Genomic DNA, 20,384 nt, shown 5'->3' with positions numbered 1-20,384 from the left:
TCATCAAGATTGGTAAGTCTCATGGCTTGTCTACTAGATATTGTGTAGTTTTAATCCCTGCATCCATCCATTGATTATATTGATTCTCTTTTTATGGATATATAGATATTTCAGTAGAGATTGAACTTGTAACTGTTTGCAAAGTGTATTTGTGCATACCGCAATAATCCAGTGCAGTTTGCTGCATCAGTCATCAAATCGCTGTTTTAGCATTACAGGAGTTTGGGTATCCTAGATTATGACGCTATTACAGAAAGACAACATCACATCCTGGTTTGTTAGAAAAGGACTGTCATCCTCAACACTCCTGACCACTTGACCTGCAACTGAAGTCCTATTTTTGTATGTGTATAAGTACATGTAGTAGTAGTACTAATTTTGTGTGACTTGTTCAAGCTATACAAAAAAAAAAAAAAAGAATGAGTACTCATTGCTTCAATACTGAGTTGAAAAACTATATGTATTCTCAGGTTTAAAAGTGAGAGCAGTGTTTACCTGAAAATTGTTCCTTGCAAGAGACCTCATTATGTATTATTATAATTGAAATCATTTCCATGCTATTTTACCGTTGCTTTTTTTTTTTTGCCAGCTGAAGTGGTTTAAATTTGTTGGGGCTTTTTTTTTCTTTTCCACATTTAAATCATACTCTTCTTACTGTTAATATAACTCAGCTGTAAAGAAGACAATTATTTTTTGATTAGATGACAAGGAGAGAGAATTTCAAATGAAGAACAGATTGTCATTTTCTGTTTTGCTTAAGCATGAATTCACTTGATTTTTTTTCTTAATTTCTTTTAATTATCTCCCCCTTTTTATTTAGAGTTGTTAGCAGTGGCCACAAGGTAGCTTTGTTTTCTTTCTCTGTATTTAAAAGAAGCTTTAATAAATTAAGACTATTGTGTACACTATTTAAAGTGGGATGTATCCTACTTTATCTAAATTTCTGCAGCTGGTCCTTTTGAGTAACTTTCTTTTAGTGTCTTTCAATCATCCTCTTCCCCCACATACACTAATTTTGCTTTATAATGATTGGAAAAGGTTATGCCAAAATTATTAACTTTGATACCATTTGTTTCAAACTATTCTCGTCAGGTTCTGCATAGCCTGTCTCATGTTGAATTGAAGAGAGTAAAAGCACAACTAAAATTATTATCTGAATTTTTTTCTCTAGAGCTGTCACAACTAAGTTTTTAAGTGATTTATGTATATTTTGTATGAGTGTGTTTACAGTGACTTTTATTGTCTGGCATTCCAGAGTGAAGTGCTTATTTGTTTGTCTGCACAGGGGCTCACTAGCTTTTTTTAATCCGTTCCTTAACAACAAAGATCATTAAGCCTATTGCACATCTCTCTAATTTATAACTTTGGGGAATGGGACAAAGATCTACCCTTGGACAGTATTCAGTCAAATGAACATAACTTTCTTCAACATTACCTGTTGCATTTCCTGCGGATTGAGACTATGTGGTATTAAATTGAACAAAATACCTTCAGCTGATTTAAATATGTAACTCTTTAACTAATAGCTCAGTATTTCACCTATTCAGTTACATTTCCTCATTGCTATTATTTCCTTTGAACTATCTTTTCCTTTAAAAAAAAAAAGAAGTGTTTTGACAGAAGTTAATATGAAAACTGGTTTACATTGTAGTTGAGTTCTGATGTTACAAGAAATAGGAGTTGAGTGAAACCATTTACTTGGTGTAAATGAAACCAGTATATATTAACACATAATGGACCCTTCTAAATCTGCTTTTCTATGAGGATGTGTGTGCATGCACACACATGCACATGCACAGCTATATTCTCATAGAAAAAGTGAATTATCAGCCATTTTAGAGCATCATATACAATGACTTATGCTACCTGAATTCTGTGTTCTTTTCATTGGACAATGTCTTTTGTGTGGAGAGGAAAGACTTGCATATGTGGGGTAACTGTTGGTTTTCTATAAAAAATACTTGCTGTAGACTGGCAGGCTTGTACCTTAAAGCAGCTATCTTGGTTCTAATCCATCGTCTCATGAGACATATGAAGGCCTTTGACTCTAACTCACATGCATATGTATGTATGTATATTATCTTTCATATGGTTCAGTCATTAGACTGTGGCCATGCTGGGGCACTGCCTTGGAGAATTTTAGTTGAATGAATCAATCCCAGTACTTTTTTTTCTTAAAGCCTAATACTTATTCTATTGGTCACTTTTACTGGACCACAAAGTTTCAGGGACATAAACACACCAATGCCAGTTGACAAGTGGTGGGGCGGACACACACACACACACACACACACCACACACACACACACACACACATGATGGGTTTCTTTCAGTTTTCATCTACCAAAATTCACTCACAAGGCTTTGGTCAAGTCAAAGCTATTGTAAAAGATTTTGCCCAAGATGTCACACAGTGGGACTGAACCCAGAACCATGTGATAGGGAACATGCACACCCTATACATACTTGGTTCAGATATAAATGTATATGAAGCGTTTGCTGTCTCTAATCTAGGACTAAAAGAGCAGGTTCCCCTCCTAGTCAGCTCACATCCCATATCCATTGAATTTGGGCAACTGTGGTACACTTGCTTGGCATTAAGTGACTATAGAATTACCTGTGATCTAATGTGGTATGTGGTGAGATAGTATATATATATATATATATATATATAATTAATATAGGATAAAATTTTTTTCGGGAAAAAAATTTTATCAATGGCGAGCATATCAAAAAATGCCTTTAAAGGCATATATATATATATAAGTATAAGTATACAGCATAGACTTGACAGAATAGAATAGCAAGATCTCTATGGTGGTAATCAGTAATGCAATTTACCTAGTTATACAATAAATGCGAGATTCAACTCTTGTGGTAACTCATTCTCTTTCATGTCCTAGATTAATGCTTGTCTGTAACACATGCAGACTCATATGAGCAGTAACTATTTAGTTAAAAATCGGCAGCATTTTTACCCCCCTGTGTATGGCACTGGATACTTGTAATCCTCAGTGGGTTGAGGTTAGTCTCCACTTGGTTACCTAAGTGAAACTATATATTATAGAGTGTTACATAATTGCACACCTTCATACACATACACACACGCATTTATAGTTTAGCTGAAACTTTTTTCTTTCAGTTGTAGGTTGTTTCTTTTGGAACAGCTGAGGTTGGAATAGCTATATATATATATATATATATATATATATACACATACACATACACATACACACACCATAGAATAGTTTTTCTAGAGTCATTGATATCTGCTATGTAATATGGTCCACATAGTTGTTTCTTTATTTTTAACACCTGTTCACTTCTTGATTGCTTATTGTTGAAGTGGGTAAGGCTGGCTGGGTCAGCTACTACTTGTTTATGTTCTTTTATTTATACCTGTTAAGGTAGAGTTCACAACTGAATTTGAATTGACTAACTCTTTACAGCAGTAGCAGCAATGATTGACACAAGCCTGTTACATTTTATATGAGGCATAAAGTCAATTGAATCAACCCCTGTTCATGACTACTGCTAATTATATCTTATCTGTTCTGAATAGATAAAACATAGTTGTGTGTGTGTGTGTGTGTGTGTGTGTGTATATTCTTGAAGGTCTTGCTCTAAATTTTATCAAAGAAATAAACAAGAAGAGTAAGAGATACAGTCAGACCCTTCTTTCCGACTGTGTTAAATCTTGCTTTCAACACTTTAACTTTCTTACCCTTTTTGTTATCAGCTTACCCAAATCTACTCTTGGTTTGATGATACAACTAATTGTTTTAAAGTGATTTAAATTAAAATCTTTCCATGCTAATTTATGTTCCAAACACCAGCTTAATAATGACAACTTTAACTAAATTCCACAAAAGCAACAGAACTGAACAGTTAATGGAAGGGTCAAAACTTCACAACTATATAAGCTAAAAAATTTTAATCAGATTCTCTTGAGTCTTCTAAAGATTATCTAGATACACCAATTTTTTTTACCAAATCAACCATCTGTAAAATGTTATATAATCAGTGCCGAGCAGCCTCTATTGTTGAGTGGTGGTAAACAAAAACAAATATGAAAAAAAATAAAAAGTAGAAAAAGAAACCTTGCCTCTTTCTGAATTTGTGAGTAAGTGACATTTAACTTGTAGGCTGGAATTCCAAATGAGATCATTCATTGTTTTGTTATGTATGTTTCGTGCTCAGTCTGATCTAATGAAAAAATGTGTATGATTTAATGTGAGGAAAGTGACATCACCCACAACCTTTTGTAGACCTTCCCAGTCTGATGAAGATCAATGAAAGATATAGACAAAATCTTTCCAGGATTTTGAGAGGTGAAGTGGGTGGTGTCGGAGTGGTACACTGCTTCTTAGTTCAGGGAACAAAAGCTGCTATAGTAATAACAAGAGTGGGGGGTGTTATACAGACAGTATAGTCCTGGAAAAATAGGGTTATTCAGTGAGGGCTAAACAGTTCATTATATTGGGTCATTCCATAAATAATGCGGTTTTTTTCAATTGCAAGATCTAAAAGTCAGATCTTGCAATTGGTTTAAGAGCAGATAGTAATTTTACCTTGTCCTTATTCTTAGTGCAAGTTTTGAAGAATGTAGTTCGATTTTTAACAGTTACTTTTTCAAAGCTGTAATGGAAGTGACAAAGGAGCATTTTCAGCATATTTTGCTTTATGGGTTCAGTGAAGGCAACTATGCAACAAAAAGTGCAAGAGGAATATTAACGCAGTATATCGGGATCAGACAATAAGCCTAAGCCAGTGTAAACAGTGATTTCAGAAATTCCGAGCCAGACACTACAGCCTAGAAGATGAGCTTCATCATGGAAGATCTGTAGCGCTCAATGAGGATGTCCTGCAAACCCTGGTGGAACAAAATCCCATTGTAACTATTGAGGAACTAGCAGAAAAGCTTGTATTTGGTCATTCCGCCATTCATCAACACCTGCGTGCCATCAGAAAAGTCAGGAAATTGTATCAATAGGTTCCTCACAAACTTTCCAATTCTAATTATGTGCAGAGAGTGAATGTGTGCACTTTGTTGTCACGTCTCACAAATGGACCTTTTTTGGACTGAATAGTGACTGGTTACGAGAAATGGGTTCTCTGTAAAAATGTCCAGCACCAAAGACAGTGGGTAGGGAAAGGAGAAACACTGTCAGCCCCAGGTTAAAGACGTTCTTTACCCATGTAAGGTGTTATGTTTGGGATATGAGAGGTTTAATTGAATTTGAATTTTTAAACGCTAACCAAATGATAACAAAGGAGATCTACTGTGTGAAAATGACCATCTTTGGCTTCAAGACGAAAGGTGTTCTTCCATCAGATTAATGCTTGGCCACATACAGCAAGGATGACATTTCAAAGGCTGGAACATTTTGCATGTGTGCGTTTGTATTTAATGTTATTTAGCAAAATTGGTGTTTATTTCCAGATTGTTCATGTTAGTATTCTGTTATAGGTTTCTGTCGATATATCCAACCCATGCCAGCATGGAAGATGGCTGTTAAACAATGATGATGATGATATGACATTTATAACCTAAAAATATTATAGCATTCTTATACTTAAGATATAAAATGTGGACCTTAACTCCTGTGATTCAGTGTTATCTTGGGTTGATGGCTGACAGTAGGCTAACTCCTGCTTTCATAACAGTTAACATAGATATTTTATACACAAACAACTTAATTCATACTTTATATAATAAATTGAAGTGTATAATAAAAGTATGTTATATAATGTGGTATGATTGTGTGACAATAAAATGAATATTTGTGTCAAGTGAAATCCATACTCATCATGATGTTGCCTTTTTACAAAAGTTAAGTGAACGGACTGTAAACAAAACAACCACTAGCAATGGATGTATTCCACTCACACTACTTGACAAGAGTACTCTACCATTTCATTGCATTCAGGATGAATATTTAGTCAGTTGTATAGACTAGTGATGGTAGTTTAGCCTACCAGGTAGTCATTGTTAGTTTCATTAACCTGCCATCCATGAATAAGGTTGCTAATTTCAGGCTCCCCAATAAGTCTTATTTAATGATGGGCACATGTGGAAGTGTGAACTTTCTCTTGGTTACAAGAGAATCCAGCTATCACAAGATCCCGTCGTGGCCCTACTGGTTAAAGGAGGGTAATATACAAAGCAGATTGAAAACAGTAAACTTTGCCCATGAATGTAACTATGCTGGTGGAACATATGTTGTGGCAGAAATTATGACACATTTAAAGAACATGCCAAGGAGAAAATACGTATTAAGAATAGGTGTCACAGACCAACCATTACTTGAAAATAATGTCCATCAAAATGGTTATGCAGTCACAAGAAATAACTGATGCTAATTTAGGTACAAGGCCAGCAATTTTCAGAGGAAGGTGTAAGTTAACTAAATCAACTCCAGTATTTGACTAATACTGCCTTTTATCAACCCCAGAGGAATGGAAAGCACGATTTCAGCAAGGTTTGATCTTGAAATGTAAAGACACAGAATACAGCAGTTTTTCTGTGTCATTTGTTGACATTGAACTAAAATCTTGATTGTGACTTGAAAAATTTGTACATTTTTCTACATAGTGGGTCTGACCCCAAATTACATTTTAACTTGAAAATTTGGGAGTTGTCTTGTGCAAGTATATATGGTAGTTAATATCAGACTGAGAGATTCACACAGGATTGTAGTCTTTGTCCTTGGTAGACAACAAGAGTTTTAGCAAACCAAACTTAGGCAGTTCTTGATTCAAGTCTTTGTGGGTCTGCAGACCAGTGAGCAGAGGCAGTTCAACTGACCGTCCCCATTTTCCTTTTTGTTAGGATTGCATATTTTGGGCTACAAAATCTAATGCATCCATGTGTCTTTTCTTTTCCCTCTAATTTGGTAAGATGTTGTATGAGGGAGATTTAGTACCTGCTTTTAGCAGGCTCAGTGACTATAGAAGTTCCCACTACTGGTATGGTTTTTTATGCTCACTTGTCATAACATGTTTCTGTCTAGTAGAAAATAACTTGCGTACATGGTTTGTTCAGGTCATTTACAGATCAGATTTCTCTCCTGCTGTAGCTGCTTATACCAGGTTAATTACACACTTGTGTTGTTAACCCTCTTGAGTTCATTTAGAAGGATGTGTAACTACTTTCAATAATCACTTTGGAATCTGAAATGTTTGACTGGTTAAATTTGTATGGCTTCAAAATGAATGACATATTCTTTGATGGTGAGGTGCTATTAACTAAACAAACCTGAGTTAGAATATTCAAATGCCAGTTCATATTTTGCATGGCACTGACTCAGTCCCTGTTTACAAATTTTGTTGTTCAGCTATTTTGTATATTATGGACTACACAAAGTGGTTTGTCCTTTCCTTTTTGAAGTGGTAGCATGTGATTTGGCAGCTCTTTCTTGCAGATTGAATGACCGTATACTCTCTCATCAGGTTGTCTTGTCTATTTGTAGGTCAGGTGGGTATCCTAAATAGGTTAGATCACTGTTGTTAGTGATGGGGACATTATAACTGAGTTTAATAAGTTTTCATAACAGAGTTAAAATTCACTTAGTATATGTGGAGTAAACAAACCACTACAGTGTATTCCTTCAGAAATCAGTTGTCACCATTGTATTCATCATAACATCCTGAAATCTGTGGGTTACCTGCACTGAAATCTTTCTATCTTACCTAAAATGGTAAAAAAACAGTTGTTGCTTAAGTCCCTAGATAAGCTGTGATCAAAAGTGTTTGTCATGACCATCATGTTATTTTTTTTTTTATTGTATCAGTGACAATATTGCCTATTTTGTGCCCTTTTATTCAGACAGTAAAGTATTGAGTGAGATTTGGCTGCTGTTTCTAGGAGGTCAAGCAACTGTATAAGGAACAAGAGTTGCTTATTATGATGATCTTATTCTTTTTTACTAATAATCAGCAACTCTATGAAGCTTGGAAAGTTGTGCATGCTACATTTATGATTTTCAGAATAATATCTTGATCATCTTTTAAGTTTCACATCCAATATCTTTTGGAATATCATGTTGTAGAGGTTTTGCAAATGTAACATTTTTTTGTTTGTTTTTTAATTGTTTTTTTCTTCTTTTTGATATTTTTTAGATTGCTTGTTACAACTGAGGATTCTTTGAAAAGATGGCCAACAGAGGAGCAGCCCAACGCCCAAATGGTGCCACACAAGGCAAAATATGTCAGTTTAAATTAGTTCTCCTTGGGGAGTCAGCCGTGGGCAAGTCAAGTTTGGTTTTGCGCTTTGTAAAAGGGCAGTTTCATGAGTATCAAGAGAGTACGATAGGAGGTAAGTCCTTAATTTCTATTTGTTTTATACTACAGTAGCACTGTAGTTCTGTCTTATATATGCTGCAACTGTAATGTAGTCACGAGTGAAGACACATAGCCCAATGGTCGGTGTTGAGCTCACAATCTTAAGGTCTTAAGTTTGATTCTTGGAACAGTTTGCATTGTGTATCTTTCAGCAAAAGCAGTTCATTTTATATATTTCTTCAGTTTACTCATCCTGAAATGAGTACCTTCCATGTGCTGGTGCAGTGCTCTCCCTCTTCAGTGTCTGTCTGCTTGTGACTACATAAATACTTAAAACAATTAGTGAAGGCACAGTGCTTGCAACCAAGTAATGTTGGCTTCTCTCTGACTGTAGTTATGCTGCAGCAGTACTGTAGTGATGTATTATATATGCTGCAGTAGTCCATGTAATCATGATAGTACTGTAATATTATGTTCATATATATATATATATATACACACATACACACTATAGCCTCAGGCCCTATTAAAGCCTTGTGAGTGGATTTTGTATATGGAAACTGAAAGAAGACTGTTGTGTGTATGTGTGTGTTTGTACCCCCACCATAGCTTGACAACTAATGCTGGTGTGTTTATGTTCCCGTAATTTTTCTATTTCTTCTATTTTCTCTCCCTGTTTATTTCTGTGTTCCTTTCTGTTGAAGAGTGTAGGGTCGAAATGTAAGACTTTCTCACTTCCCGAGCGTTAAAATTAATACATCTGTTTGTTGTTTACACACTCGTCTTTTGTATTTTTTTTTGTAAATTCTCACTATATATTATATATATATATATATATATATATATATATATATATATATATATATATATATATATATATATATATATACCGGAGTAACACATAAATGTGAAACAAGGTGGAAAAAAGAGTGCTCAAATACCAGGGGTAGAGTAATATGCTTTATTTAAAAGCAGCAGAAATTCAACAAAACCTGTTACTCGGAGTTTCACGTTCCCGTTCGTCAGACAGTTTTGTTAAAACTGCCCGACGAACGGGAACGTGAAACTCCGAGTAACAGGTTTTGTTGAATTTCTGCTGCTTTTAAATAAAGTATATATATATATATATATACACACATACACACACACTAGCAGAGATACCCAGTGTTACTTAGGATTAAAATGGCATAGTTTTTTTATTGTTTTGCTTGTTTTGCTCATGTGCCTGCAGCCATGCTGGAGTACTGCCTTTGGTCAAAGATATTGACCCCAGGATTTATTCTTTGCAAGCCTAGTTCTTATTCTATCGGTGTGTTTTGCCAAGCGGCTAAGTTAAAGGGACGTAAACACAGCAACATCAGTTGTCAAGCTGATGTTCCTGTCTACTGAATCTACTGGGGGTACACACACACACACACACACACACATACGACAGTCTTCTTTCAGTCTCCATGTATGAAATCCACTCGCAAGGCTTTGGTGGACCTGGGGCTATAGTGTGTGTGTATATCACTTTTAATAGTTTCACTATGCATATATCATATACCTAGTGAAACTATTATCTCACATTACAATAGAGATGTTATTGTTTCACTTTTGACACATAATACGGAAACAGTCTAAGGGCTCGCATTAAGCAAGAAGTTGAAAATTGTTTTGGCCCATGACTCTCCATGGACCACAAGTAGTGTGTGTGTAACATTTGAATGAAATCGGTTGGATAGTTCTCAAGTTTTAGTGATACATCAGTTGTACTGTATTTCTGTTTTACAAGGTTTTATATTGCCAAAGTAGTGAAGTTTTGTTTATATGTGCTGTTTTATCGCTATATGTGCTATCGCTGTTTTATACGTTTCAGTACTGTAATTCTTTTGTATACTTTCTGTGGTGATACTGAAATCAGGTTTTATACGTGCTGTACACACAGATTTTGTTCACGGAGATTTCTTAATTAGGTCTTCTGATCAAATTGTCTGCAAACAAGAAATATATTCTGGATTTTTGATGATTTATCTCCGTTTATAGGAACTTTGTTGAAGATGGAATATTAGACTTTAATTTTGTGCTGTGTTGCCACAGGTGAGCAGTCCTATGTCTTGTAGGTAGTCAGCTGAATGACAAAATGTCCATCTTCAGTTATGTCTCTGCCTAATTGAGAACCATTCTGCTCAATTCAACTTGCAATGATAAATTATATATAGCTGCAGTGTGACTGCCTGGACTTGTTGTACTGTCTCCATTGACTAGTCTATTTCTCTGCATAGATTTTTATGGTGGCCACAGCCAAAGCTCTTATGGTGGACTTAGTCAGAGTGCAGCAGTTGATGTTTCTCAGCACTTATTGTTGGTCATACGCTTCCCACCACAGTTTGCAGCTATTTCTGGTATATGTGTATTTTTTTATGTCTATCTGGGCTTAATGGGAGATAGCCTTTGGGATGTTGTTGAGGTAGTGATCTAGGATGAAGTATAATGCTGCTGTTGTTTGGAGGTGACTTTTCATATAGTGGTAGGGACTCTGAAAATTTAAGCTTGCTACTGCAATAAACTGTTCTTCGCATGTCCTGGAGGTTTCCCATTTTTAGTATCTTATGTTTTACTGTGAAGGTGGTTTGTGGCTGTGATGTTTAATGTATGTTTTTGTATACTTTGGGATTCATTATAGTTTGATATGGAAAGATTGGCGGCTTAGATAAGACGAGTAGAGTCTAATATGGTTAGAATGCATGCCATTATTGCTATTTTTTTCCGATGACCAAATGAGGTACCTGTTATGGCTCTAAGTAGGTTTATACATTGTATTACTTGCTTTACAATGTGAAGGCTGTAGAAATATTGTAGCTAACTTGCAAGTATTTTTGTCTTTTATATATGTGGTGTGTGATGGGTGATTGTATTTGATATTCTCTAGTACTGCTGGGAAGAAGAGAAGTAGATACTGCCTTAAGTCTGTTGTTTTGGAACCAGGTTTCTTGGTGACTTAAGCAGGGTTGGAGTAATTACACAGCAGTGTCTGTAGAGTGTTGGGAGGATGTGAGTGTAATGTCATCTGCATATGGTGAGGGAACATAGGTGGGCAATGAGTCTGAATGAATATTATTTCGCTTGAGTTTTTGTTGAGCTTTAGAATGAGTTTGATCTTTTGCTTGGCTTTCATATGTTGAGAATTTCACAGTATTGAAAAAGCAAGTTGGTAATGTAACAACAGTAGTGATTCTTTCAGGCCCTAGGTGTTTTACTGTTTTGTTTCACTCTGTAGTTTTTGAGATTTTAGGTTTCCTTCTGGCTCTCTGATGGAGGAATGAATAAAGTAAAACGCATGGATAATGCATATTTTTGTGTCACTTTTTTTTGTGGGTTTTGGTAGCTGGTTTTCAAGAAATGTCCCAGGACATCCAGAAGCATGTGAGGGTTGGAAATACAGAGGGCAATCGGCTATAGAAAATTCTGCCTCAATGTAATATGAAACAGTGATGATGATAGCGCTCATGAAATTAATTATGGTAGTGTCCATGTTGTGTATTGTACAAATGCTGCCCTTTTCTTTGTGAGCTGAGTGGGTAGGCCCATTGCATTGTCTAGTTTAACTCCATCTCCAGGCCCATGGGTATTGATAGCAAAGTTTGCTGTTTTGCAAATATTTGATCAGATTCTTAGCTGGGGTTTTTTGTAACCTTAAGATTACAATGTCCCCTTGACAATCCTCTAGATATCAAACCTTCTGGGCAATTCTTCCTCTTCTGATAACCCTCAATTCCATGCCAATCTAGAACCCGTGCCTTAATGAGTTGCTAACCACATATCTCTTGTCTATTCATTTATGCTGTCCAAGTATAGATTCCATTCTCTCCAACACCACCTCTCATGCCTGGATATTAAGAGCAAAGATTTCCTGTTACTCTAGCTCAAATGTCTCCTTTCCTGCTCTCAAATACATCTGCTTCTTCTAAACTCCAGCTACCAACAACTCTTTGACTACAAGGGAGTGCTGAAAAATTCCTGGCTTTAAGGGTATCACAAAAGGTCTGGTTAGAGGTTCAACCTTCTGAGTTATTTCATGGGGCTTAGAAAACTTGAACGACCACTGCAGTATGAGAATCTGAAAGGGGAGTATATTGAATAAAATCGAAATTAACTGTACCTACTGTTTTTTTTTTTAACCCAAAGCCAGGAACTTTCCAGCACCTCCTCATATTGCTTCCTGCATCATTGGTATCTATCTCATTGCATTCCTCTTGAAGTCCTTCTCCTCAATAATTTTAATGTTTAACTCCTTGATTCCCATGCTGCCTTTACAGTTACTGAACCTCTCTTAATCCTAAGCTCTCTACATCAATCAATTTCATCCCCATATGCATCTTCTTCACTATTACACTAACTTGGATTAAACCATCCCTTTCTTTGCACATATCAATCAGATAGTAAGATTAGTCTACATTCCACACATCAATTCCCTCACCTCCTAAACTCACTTTAGATAAGCTGGTCAAACCAAGGCCACTCAAAGAAGTCCTTCAAAAGGACACTCCAACCTCTGGCCCACAGATATGCTATTGCCTTTTTTACCACTATTGGCTGGTCTCCTGCTACCCCAACTTAGGCACTCCCAAATCACTCATCTCTCTTCTTATCTTCCATATTGCGTTTGTGTTTCTTAGTCCTTATTTTAACAACTATGGCCCGTCTTTCTTTCCCAAAACATCCTCCCTTTAGAAAGCCACACACACACATGACTGGATTCTTTTGGTTTTCATTCACTAAACCCAGTCACAGGTTTTCAGTCTAAGGCTACAGTAGAAGCCACTCGCTCAAGGTGCTTTGTGAGACTGAACTGAAAACCATATAGGTGGGAAGCAAATTTCTTAACCACACAGCCAGGCTTGCACCTTCATGTGTGTGGTTGAGAAATTTGTTTTTCAACCACATTTTCAGGCTCAGCTCTACTGTGTGGCACTTTATACAAGTGTCTTCTATAATCCTGGGTTAACCAAAATCTTGTAAGTGGATTTGATATGTAGAAACTGAAAAAAAAGCCCATTGTGTATGTTTGCATTTCCTTGTTTTGATATTATTTGGTTGTTGTAAATGAGTGTAACTGCCATACAAGCAAAGGGATTCATTTCCAATATGTTGCGAAAACTTGTGGTTAAGGGGAAATATCATGTTGCTTGGAAACAGGTGAGGATTGGTGATAGGAAGGGTATCCAGCCATAGAAAATATGCCTCAGTTAATCCAATGGAAAATGTATGTTAAAATGATGGTGAATGTAAAATGACGATGAGGCGAGATGACAAAGGACTTGTGCAATGCTGCATAGAAGCACCCACATGGTACCATGTAAATGCACCCAGCACACTCTGTAAAGTGGTTGGCATTAGGAGGGGCATCTAGCTGTAGAAACCTTGCTAAATAAGACTGGAGTCAGATGCACCCCCCTCCCCCAGCTTGCCAGTTCTGGTCACACTGTCCAACCCATGCCAATATGGCCAGCAGATGTTAAATGGTGGTGATGAATATTATATGAGAGAGAGAGAGGAAGGGTGTATGTTAATAAATGACAAATGAACTGGGGTTATCATAATCTCACTCCTTGGACAACAGTTGTTTCTGCTATAGGGAGCTGTGCTCCCATTGGTGATTGACAGTGTGACATCTTATAGCTTCACCAGAACCTTAAGAGTTTAGATGTTAGGGCATCAGTGAATTCTCACCGCTAGACTCTTAGCTCTGGCATATTGAGCTATAACAACTGGTTATTGGTTCTGCAATGACTAAACAAAATTATAAAATATATTCATATATCTGTTTGTATCTGGCTGTTAGATTTTGAGGATTGTTGCTTTTAAGTGTTTGGCTGTGCTCTCTATGTCCATGTCAGACATCTACTTAAACAGGACTGGCTGAGGCTGTGCTACTTAACAATGACATCAGTTGAACTATTTATTTCACACATCAGTGAAACTATGTGGGCAGACATAAAATATTCCATTATTCATTATCAGCAGTAACCATCCACGTTAGTTTTATTGGGAAGAGAAATAGGAAATGGGTGCTGTGACTGTCATGTTTTGAAGCTGTTTACATAGCGTGGTATTCTTTAAAATTACAGATACCGGATAACCAGTATTATTGGGTGATGGCCATGCCTTTCTGGAGAGTATTAGTGGTACAGATAATGTAAAATTAGCCACAACTCTGAATTGAAACTTAACCTACTTGCCTCCTCCTTTGAAAAATGAATGTCTCCTCTAAGGACTTCTGGAGATAAATACTGAACTCCAGTTCTGTACAGTGAAGTGGATATATACCTCCATCTGGATAGGAAACTAGTCTGTTATAGCAAGATCACATTTCCAGATGATTTTATCTCTTAGCAAGGAAGCACTGATAATTATAGTTGTATAATTAATTGACAAATAACTCATAGGAACACACTGATGATCAAATATAACATATTTGTTTCTTTATTGCCCACAAGGGGCTAAACATAGAGGGGACAAACAAGGACAGACAAATGGATTAAGTCGATTACATCGACCCCAGTGCGTAACTGGTACTTAATTTATCGACCCCCAAAAGGATGAAAGGCAAAGTTGACCTCGGCAGAACTTGAACTCAGAACGCAATGACAGACGCAATACTGCTAAGCATTTCGCCCGGTGTGCTAACGTTTCTGCCGGCTCGCCACCTTATCAAATATAACATATTCTTTTACTCTTCCTCCTGCCTCTCTTGCATTTCTTCCTCTCACCTCTCTCTCTCTCTCTCTTTCTCTCTCTCTCACTCACTTTTTCCTCTTGCCTCTCACTTGCACCTCTTCCTCCCATCTCCCTCTCTTGGATCTCTCCTTCCCACCTCCACACTTCTTGCTACTGTCAGTTAAGTTGGAGTTTATGCAAAGCAGTTGGTGACACCTGGCTGAGTTGCACACCTCATCTGCTTGGTAACTTGCAGCAGAAAGCCTGACAAGCTCACCCTCTTCCCTCACTGAATTAGATCATCCTCAAGCCATTGTTATTTTCTCAACTAGACAACTGGTATTAACCAGTAATTAACAGTCTGATAGTCTCCGCGTTGCTGCTGCTGCTGCCTCCTCTAGCATGTTGCTTCCACATCCATGCTGTTCATATTAAAGAGCTTTTAAATAATCCTCTTTCATTTGTTGAGTTAAAAGAGGGGGTTGACTGATACCCTGACTCAGTGCTTCTCAAACTGACTAAGAGCATTCCCTTCCTCTCCAAAAAGAAAAGAAAAAAAAAATGAAACTTGTCCCATCTCCCCCCTTATTAATGGAAACACAATACAAAATAATTTGCACCCATGTAATTCTTCTTTCTTTACCATTGAGTTGGTTAAGATTAAAAAGTTTACCATCATTATAGATTTATTAAACACAGCATCTCTCTCACTAGCTGTGCTATGGGTGAGTATTGTAGCTGGGTGACCATCCCACTGGCTGTGGTGGTCTTCTATTAAGACTGTTTGACGAAAAGCTCAACATTCATTCATCATCAGGTGAGGTGATCCAGACCTTGTTTGATGAAAAGTGTCTCAGCAATACCATTCTGGTACTTTCCATATTTTCTCACAGCATAACCTAGTAGCGTCATTGTGCAGTAATGTCCTTTTTTTAAGATGGTTCATGTGTGATTTGTGAAAGATTTAGCTGCTTTTTCTAGCAGATAACCACATGTATATAGTTGGTGTGAGTCAGTGTCAAGACTGGTTAACTTCGCTTTCCGATTGTATATGTTGTTGTTAGGCCACTGGTTGTTCCGCTCCAGCTGTGAACATATTGTCTTTTATTTAGGCTTAGTACATTGTTTAACCCTCTCATTACCATATTATTGATTGATATATGCTGCTCACATTTCAAATCATTTTGAAAATAATGAGTTTATTAAAAACAAGAGCACTTGGAGAGCACAAACCTCTGTCAAGGCAACACCAACATCCTTTCAACGATTAACCATTATTTCAGATATTCTCATTTTAAAAATTAACTTAAATGCTCTCACAAATGGGAAAACTAAAAATGAACCCGACCACTCTCAAGAATTAAAAAAAAAAATTTTTAAACTGGAAAAATAATCCAGAATCTTTGTCTGGTACTGAATCGATCCCAAAATCTAATCAGTTTGTGCCTGTCACGAGGCCAAATATTCCTGAAAGTTTAATCTGAATCCATCCAGCAGTTCTTGAGATATCTTGTCTGCGGACAAACAAACAAACAAACATGACACTGAAAACAGTACCTCCGCCTTAGCTAAGGTGGAGGTGAAATTTTGATGGTATGTTTTAATTCAGATCACTTAAAAACAAATTTTTATATCTGAATCAAGGGCAGTTTCAGGTGGACTGGTATCAAAAGGTTGGAAATGATATGATTTGAGAGAGATTTGGCTATTATTTTTTAGAAGTCTAGTGTCTATGTACAGGCTCTCTCAGCAGTTCATGGCTAGTAGTAGTGATGGCCAGTACTAAGTATATCTGCTGGTCGACCTCTCTTACTGTGTGTAGTGGTTAGTTTCATAATTGTATGACTTTCTCATTAGATACTAGTATAGTTAATGTCTGTAATTGTCCACTTCTTCCTTGGTAGCATCTGAAACACTTTAGCATCATTGCTGTCACTATTTAGTGCTTCATTTGCATGGATGGTGTCGACCCAAATCCATATTATGCACACTTCCAACTTAATCGTAGTTTCTATCAGGCAAAAGGCATGGAATTGGTGGAAGGAAAATAGTTGATCATATCCTCTCCAGTATCTGACTGTTATATTATTTTAGCAACCCTGGAGGGACAAAAAGCAATGCTGACCTTGGTCTGATTTGAATTCAGAATGTCAATTGCGGGCTAATATCACAAGGCATTTTCCCCTCTGATTCTGCCAATCCACAGCTCTTATTTTGCCATCAACATCATCATCATCTTGTCCACTCTTCCATGCTTGTTTGGGTCAGATGGAATTCATTTCAGACTAATTTTCTATGCAGATACCTTTCCGGTTGTCACTCTTCATATCTTTCCAAGCAGAGTAATATTTCCCCATGGCCTGACATATTTTACAGCAGATTGGAAATGAACAACACTGCTTGTGCGATGGTGATGCTCATTTACAACTATTGCACAATGTCTGGACAAGGTGACACAAACATGCATATGCACACACACACACATATATACATACAGATATATATACACATATATATATATATATATATATATACACACACACATATATATACACATACAGATATATATATATATACACACACATGTACACACATACACATCAAAGCAGTCTGTCATGGACCAACAACCGGATTACTAACTCCTACTTTAAAGGGTATATGTTTGCAATCCCGGAACAAGAAATATCAATCAAATACCTGACGCACAAAAGGGACGGACACAGGAAAAGCAGCGAAACGTGATGACCGATGCAGACTTTGGAATTTACACCAATGATATCATCCACATCATAAGCAGTTGTCCGAAAATGTAATCACAGTATCATCTACCAGTGAGACGTTGTAGCTAGGTCACTGTATAACAAGATCTGTCGGAAGGATAACCCTGAGGACAAAGAAACCACAATATGGTGGAAGCCATAGCCACTCATAAAAAGGAGTACTGGTGTAATGTTCCAGTGAAAGTGTCAGTAAAATGTAAACATAGTAAGCCTGACATTAATTTGGGATAGAGAAGAGAAACTGTGTACAGTTATGGAAATCAGCTGCCCAGTGGATGTTAACATAAAGCGAAAAAGAAAATACCTATACTCTTTTCTCTCTTTTACTCTTTTACTTGTTTCAGTCATTTGACTGCAGCCATGCTGGAGTACCGCCTTTAGTCAACCAAATCGACCCCGGGACTTATTCTTTGTAAGCCCGCTACTTATTCTATCGGTCTCTTTTGCCGAACCGCTAAGTGACAGGGACGTAAACACACCAGCATCGGTTGTCAAGCAATGCTAGGGGGACAAACACAGACACACACACACACATATATATATATATATATATACATATATACGACAGGCTTCTTTCAGTTTCCGTCTACCAAATCCACTCGCAAGGCATTGGTCGGCCCGGGGCTATAGCAGAAGACACTTGCCCAAGATGCCACGCAGTGGGACTGAACCCGGAACCATGTGGTTGGTTAGCAAGCTACTTACCACACAGCCACTCTTGCGCCTATGCTGAAAATTATTTAGGAATCTATGGCTACTCTATCCAGATTACAAGTTCAGGTTTATACCAGTAATTATTGTGGCACTGGGATAGGTAACACACTGCCTAAATACCAATCTTGTGAAATTAGGCTTCTCAAAACCAGAAAGGAGAAAGCTGATTCAAAGACTACAGATCCAAGCCATAACTGGAACTGTAAAACTTAGCCAGAATTGTATCATTTAAGTATATATGATCATGTCTAGACATGCAACATGCGTGAGAATACATACATAAAACCAAATCTGCATATATAAATATATGCAAAAATACCCTGTTGATGTTGAAATACCAATGAAAGAGCCTTGGATCTAGATTAGAAACTGGCTCTTTCTCTATTGGCAAGATATCTTGAAATAAAACTGAATGATGACATACATACCATGGGTTTCTTTCAGTTGCTATCTACCAGATCCACTGGCTCAAAGCTATAGTAGACGACACTCAAGTTGGCATGCAGTGGGACTGAACCTGAAATTATGTGGTTGGAAAGCTAACTCCTTAACCAAACAGTCATGCCTGTGCGTGAGGATTGCAATGATAAATTTTCTCATGAGTGCAAGAGTGGCTGTGTGGCAACTTGCTTCCCAACCTCTTGATTCCGGGTTTAGTCCCACTGTGTGACACCTTGGGCAAGTGCCTTCTACTATAGCCTCGGGTTGATCAAAGCCTTGTGAGTGGATTTCACAGGTGGAAACTGTAAGGAGCCCGTTGTGTGTGTGTTAGTCCCACTCACCATCACTTGACAGCCGATGTTGGTGTGTTTATGTCCCCGTAACTTAGTGGTTCAGCAAAATTGACTGATATAAGTACTAGGCTTACAAAGAATAAGTCCTGGGGGTCGATTTGTGTGACGAAAGGCGGTGCTCCAGCATGGCCACAGTCAAATGACTGAAACAAGTAAAAGTGTAGACGAGTATGTCCATCTAACGTCTGGTTTGGTTTGCAGCTCCACCCCTCATCTCCTTTTCACTCTCCCTTGTATGTACACAGACACAAACGTTTCCCAACACCATATTTAACCCCTTTGTTACCATACTTCTGTTGATACATACTGTCTTTTCTATTAATTTTGAAAATAATTAAGGGTTTAATAAAATAACTGTCATTATTAAGCAGATCTTTAGAACATAAATTAACATGAAATTCTGCTTGGTTTTAATTTAGATCTCTTTAACCCTTTAGTGTTTAAACCGGCCATATCCAGCCCAAATATTCTAAATGTTTTATATTCAAACTGGCGATATCTAACCTCTCACACCTAACCTACAATGTCATGCTAAAAATAAACAATCACATCACTGAAACCTCAAAGCTATAAGATAATGCATGATTAATTCAAAACAATTTGAGTGAAAAAGTATTATATTTAACAGAGTAATCTGAACACTAAACGGTTAAAGTTGGGAATTTGTATCATAAGAACCAACGACAGTTTCAAGTTGATTGGTTTCAAAAGAGTTAAAGACATTAAGCTACCGCTTTCGCAAAAAATAATTCTTTACATAAGTTTATTATGAAATGAAAAGACAATGGTGACTCTCTATTCTTTAAATTTCTCCCAAGGAAACTAACAAATATATTTTAGTTTCTCTCTGTTGAATTTGAATGTTGGTTACTTTACAATAAGCAAAGCTTTATATCTATATTTATTTCTTTACTGCCCACAAGGGGCTAAACATAGAGGGGACAAACAAGGACAGCCAAAGGAATTAAGTCGATTACATTGACTCCAGTGCGTAACTGGTACTTTATCGACCCCGAAAGGATGAAAGGCAAAGTCAACCTCGGCAGAATTTGAACTCAGAACGTAGTGACGGACGAAATACCACTAAGCATTTCGCCCGGCATGCTAACGTTTC

The 20,384-nt window shown here is 37.1% G+C and overlaps 1 protein-coding gene across 2 annotated transcripts in view; it reads left to right on the top strand.

The window, feature by feature from the left end:
* Positions 1–20,384, top strand: part of LOC115215519 (ras-related protein Rab-5B) — a 119,972-nt gene that overhangs the window by 81,397 nt on the left and 18,191 nt on the right. For both annotated transcript variants that reach the window (XM_029784692.2, XM_029784693.2), the window contains exon 2: positions 8,122–8,317. In XM_029784692.2, the coding sequence (XP_029640552.1) occupies positions 8,155–8,317 (163 nt within the window). In that variant the 5' untranslated portion in view covers positions 8,122–8,154. The remainder of the gene's footprint in view (positions 1–8,121; positions 8,318–20,384) is intronic.

This window comes from Octopus sinensis, linkage group LG9 (genome assembly GCF_006345805.1).
Source record: "Octopus sinensis linkage group LG9, ASM634580v1, whole genome shotgun sequence".
In the NCBI taxonomy this organism is placed as follows: domain Eukaryota; kingdom Metazoa; phylum Mollusca; class Cephalopoda; order Octopoda; family Octopodidae; genus Octopus; species Octopus sinensis.
The sequence above is the reverse complement of the archived record's forward strand: the minus strand, read 5'-3'. Positions and strand labels throughout refer to the sequence as shown.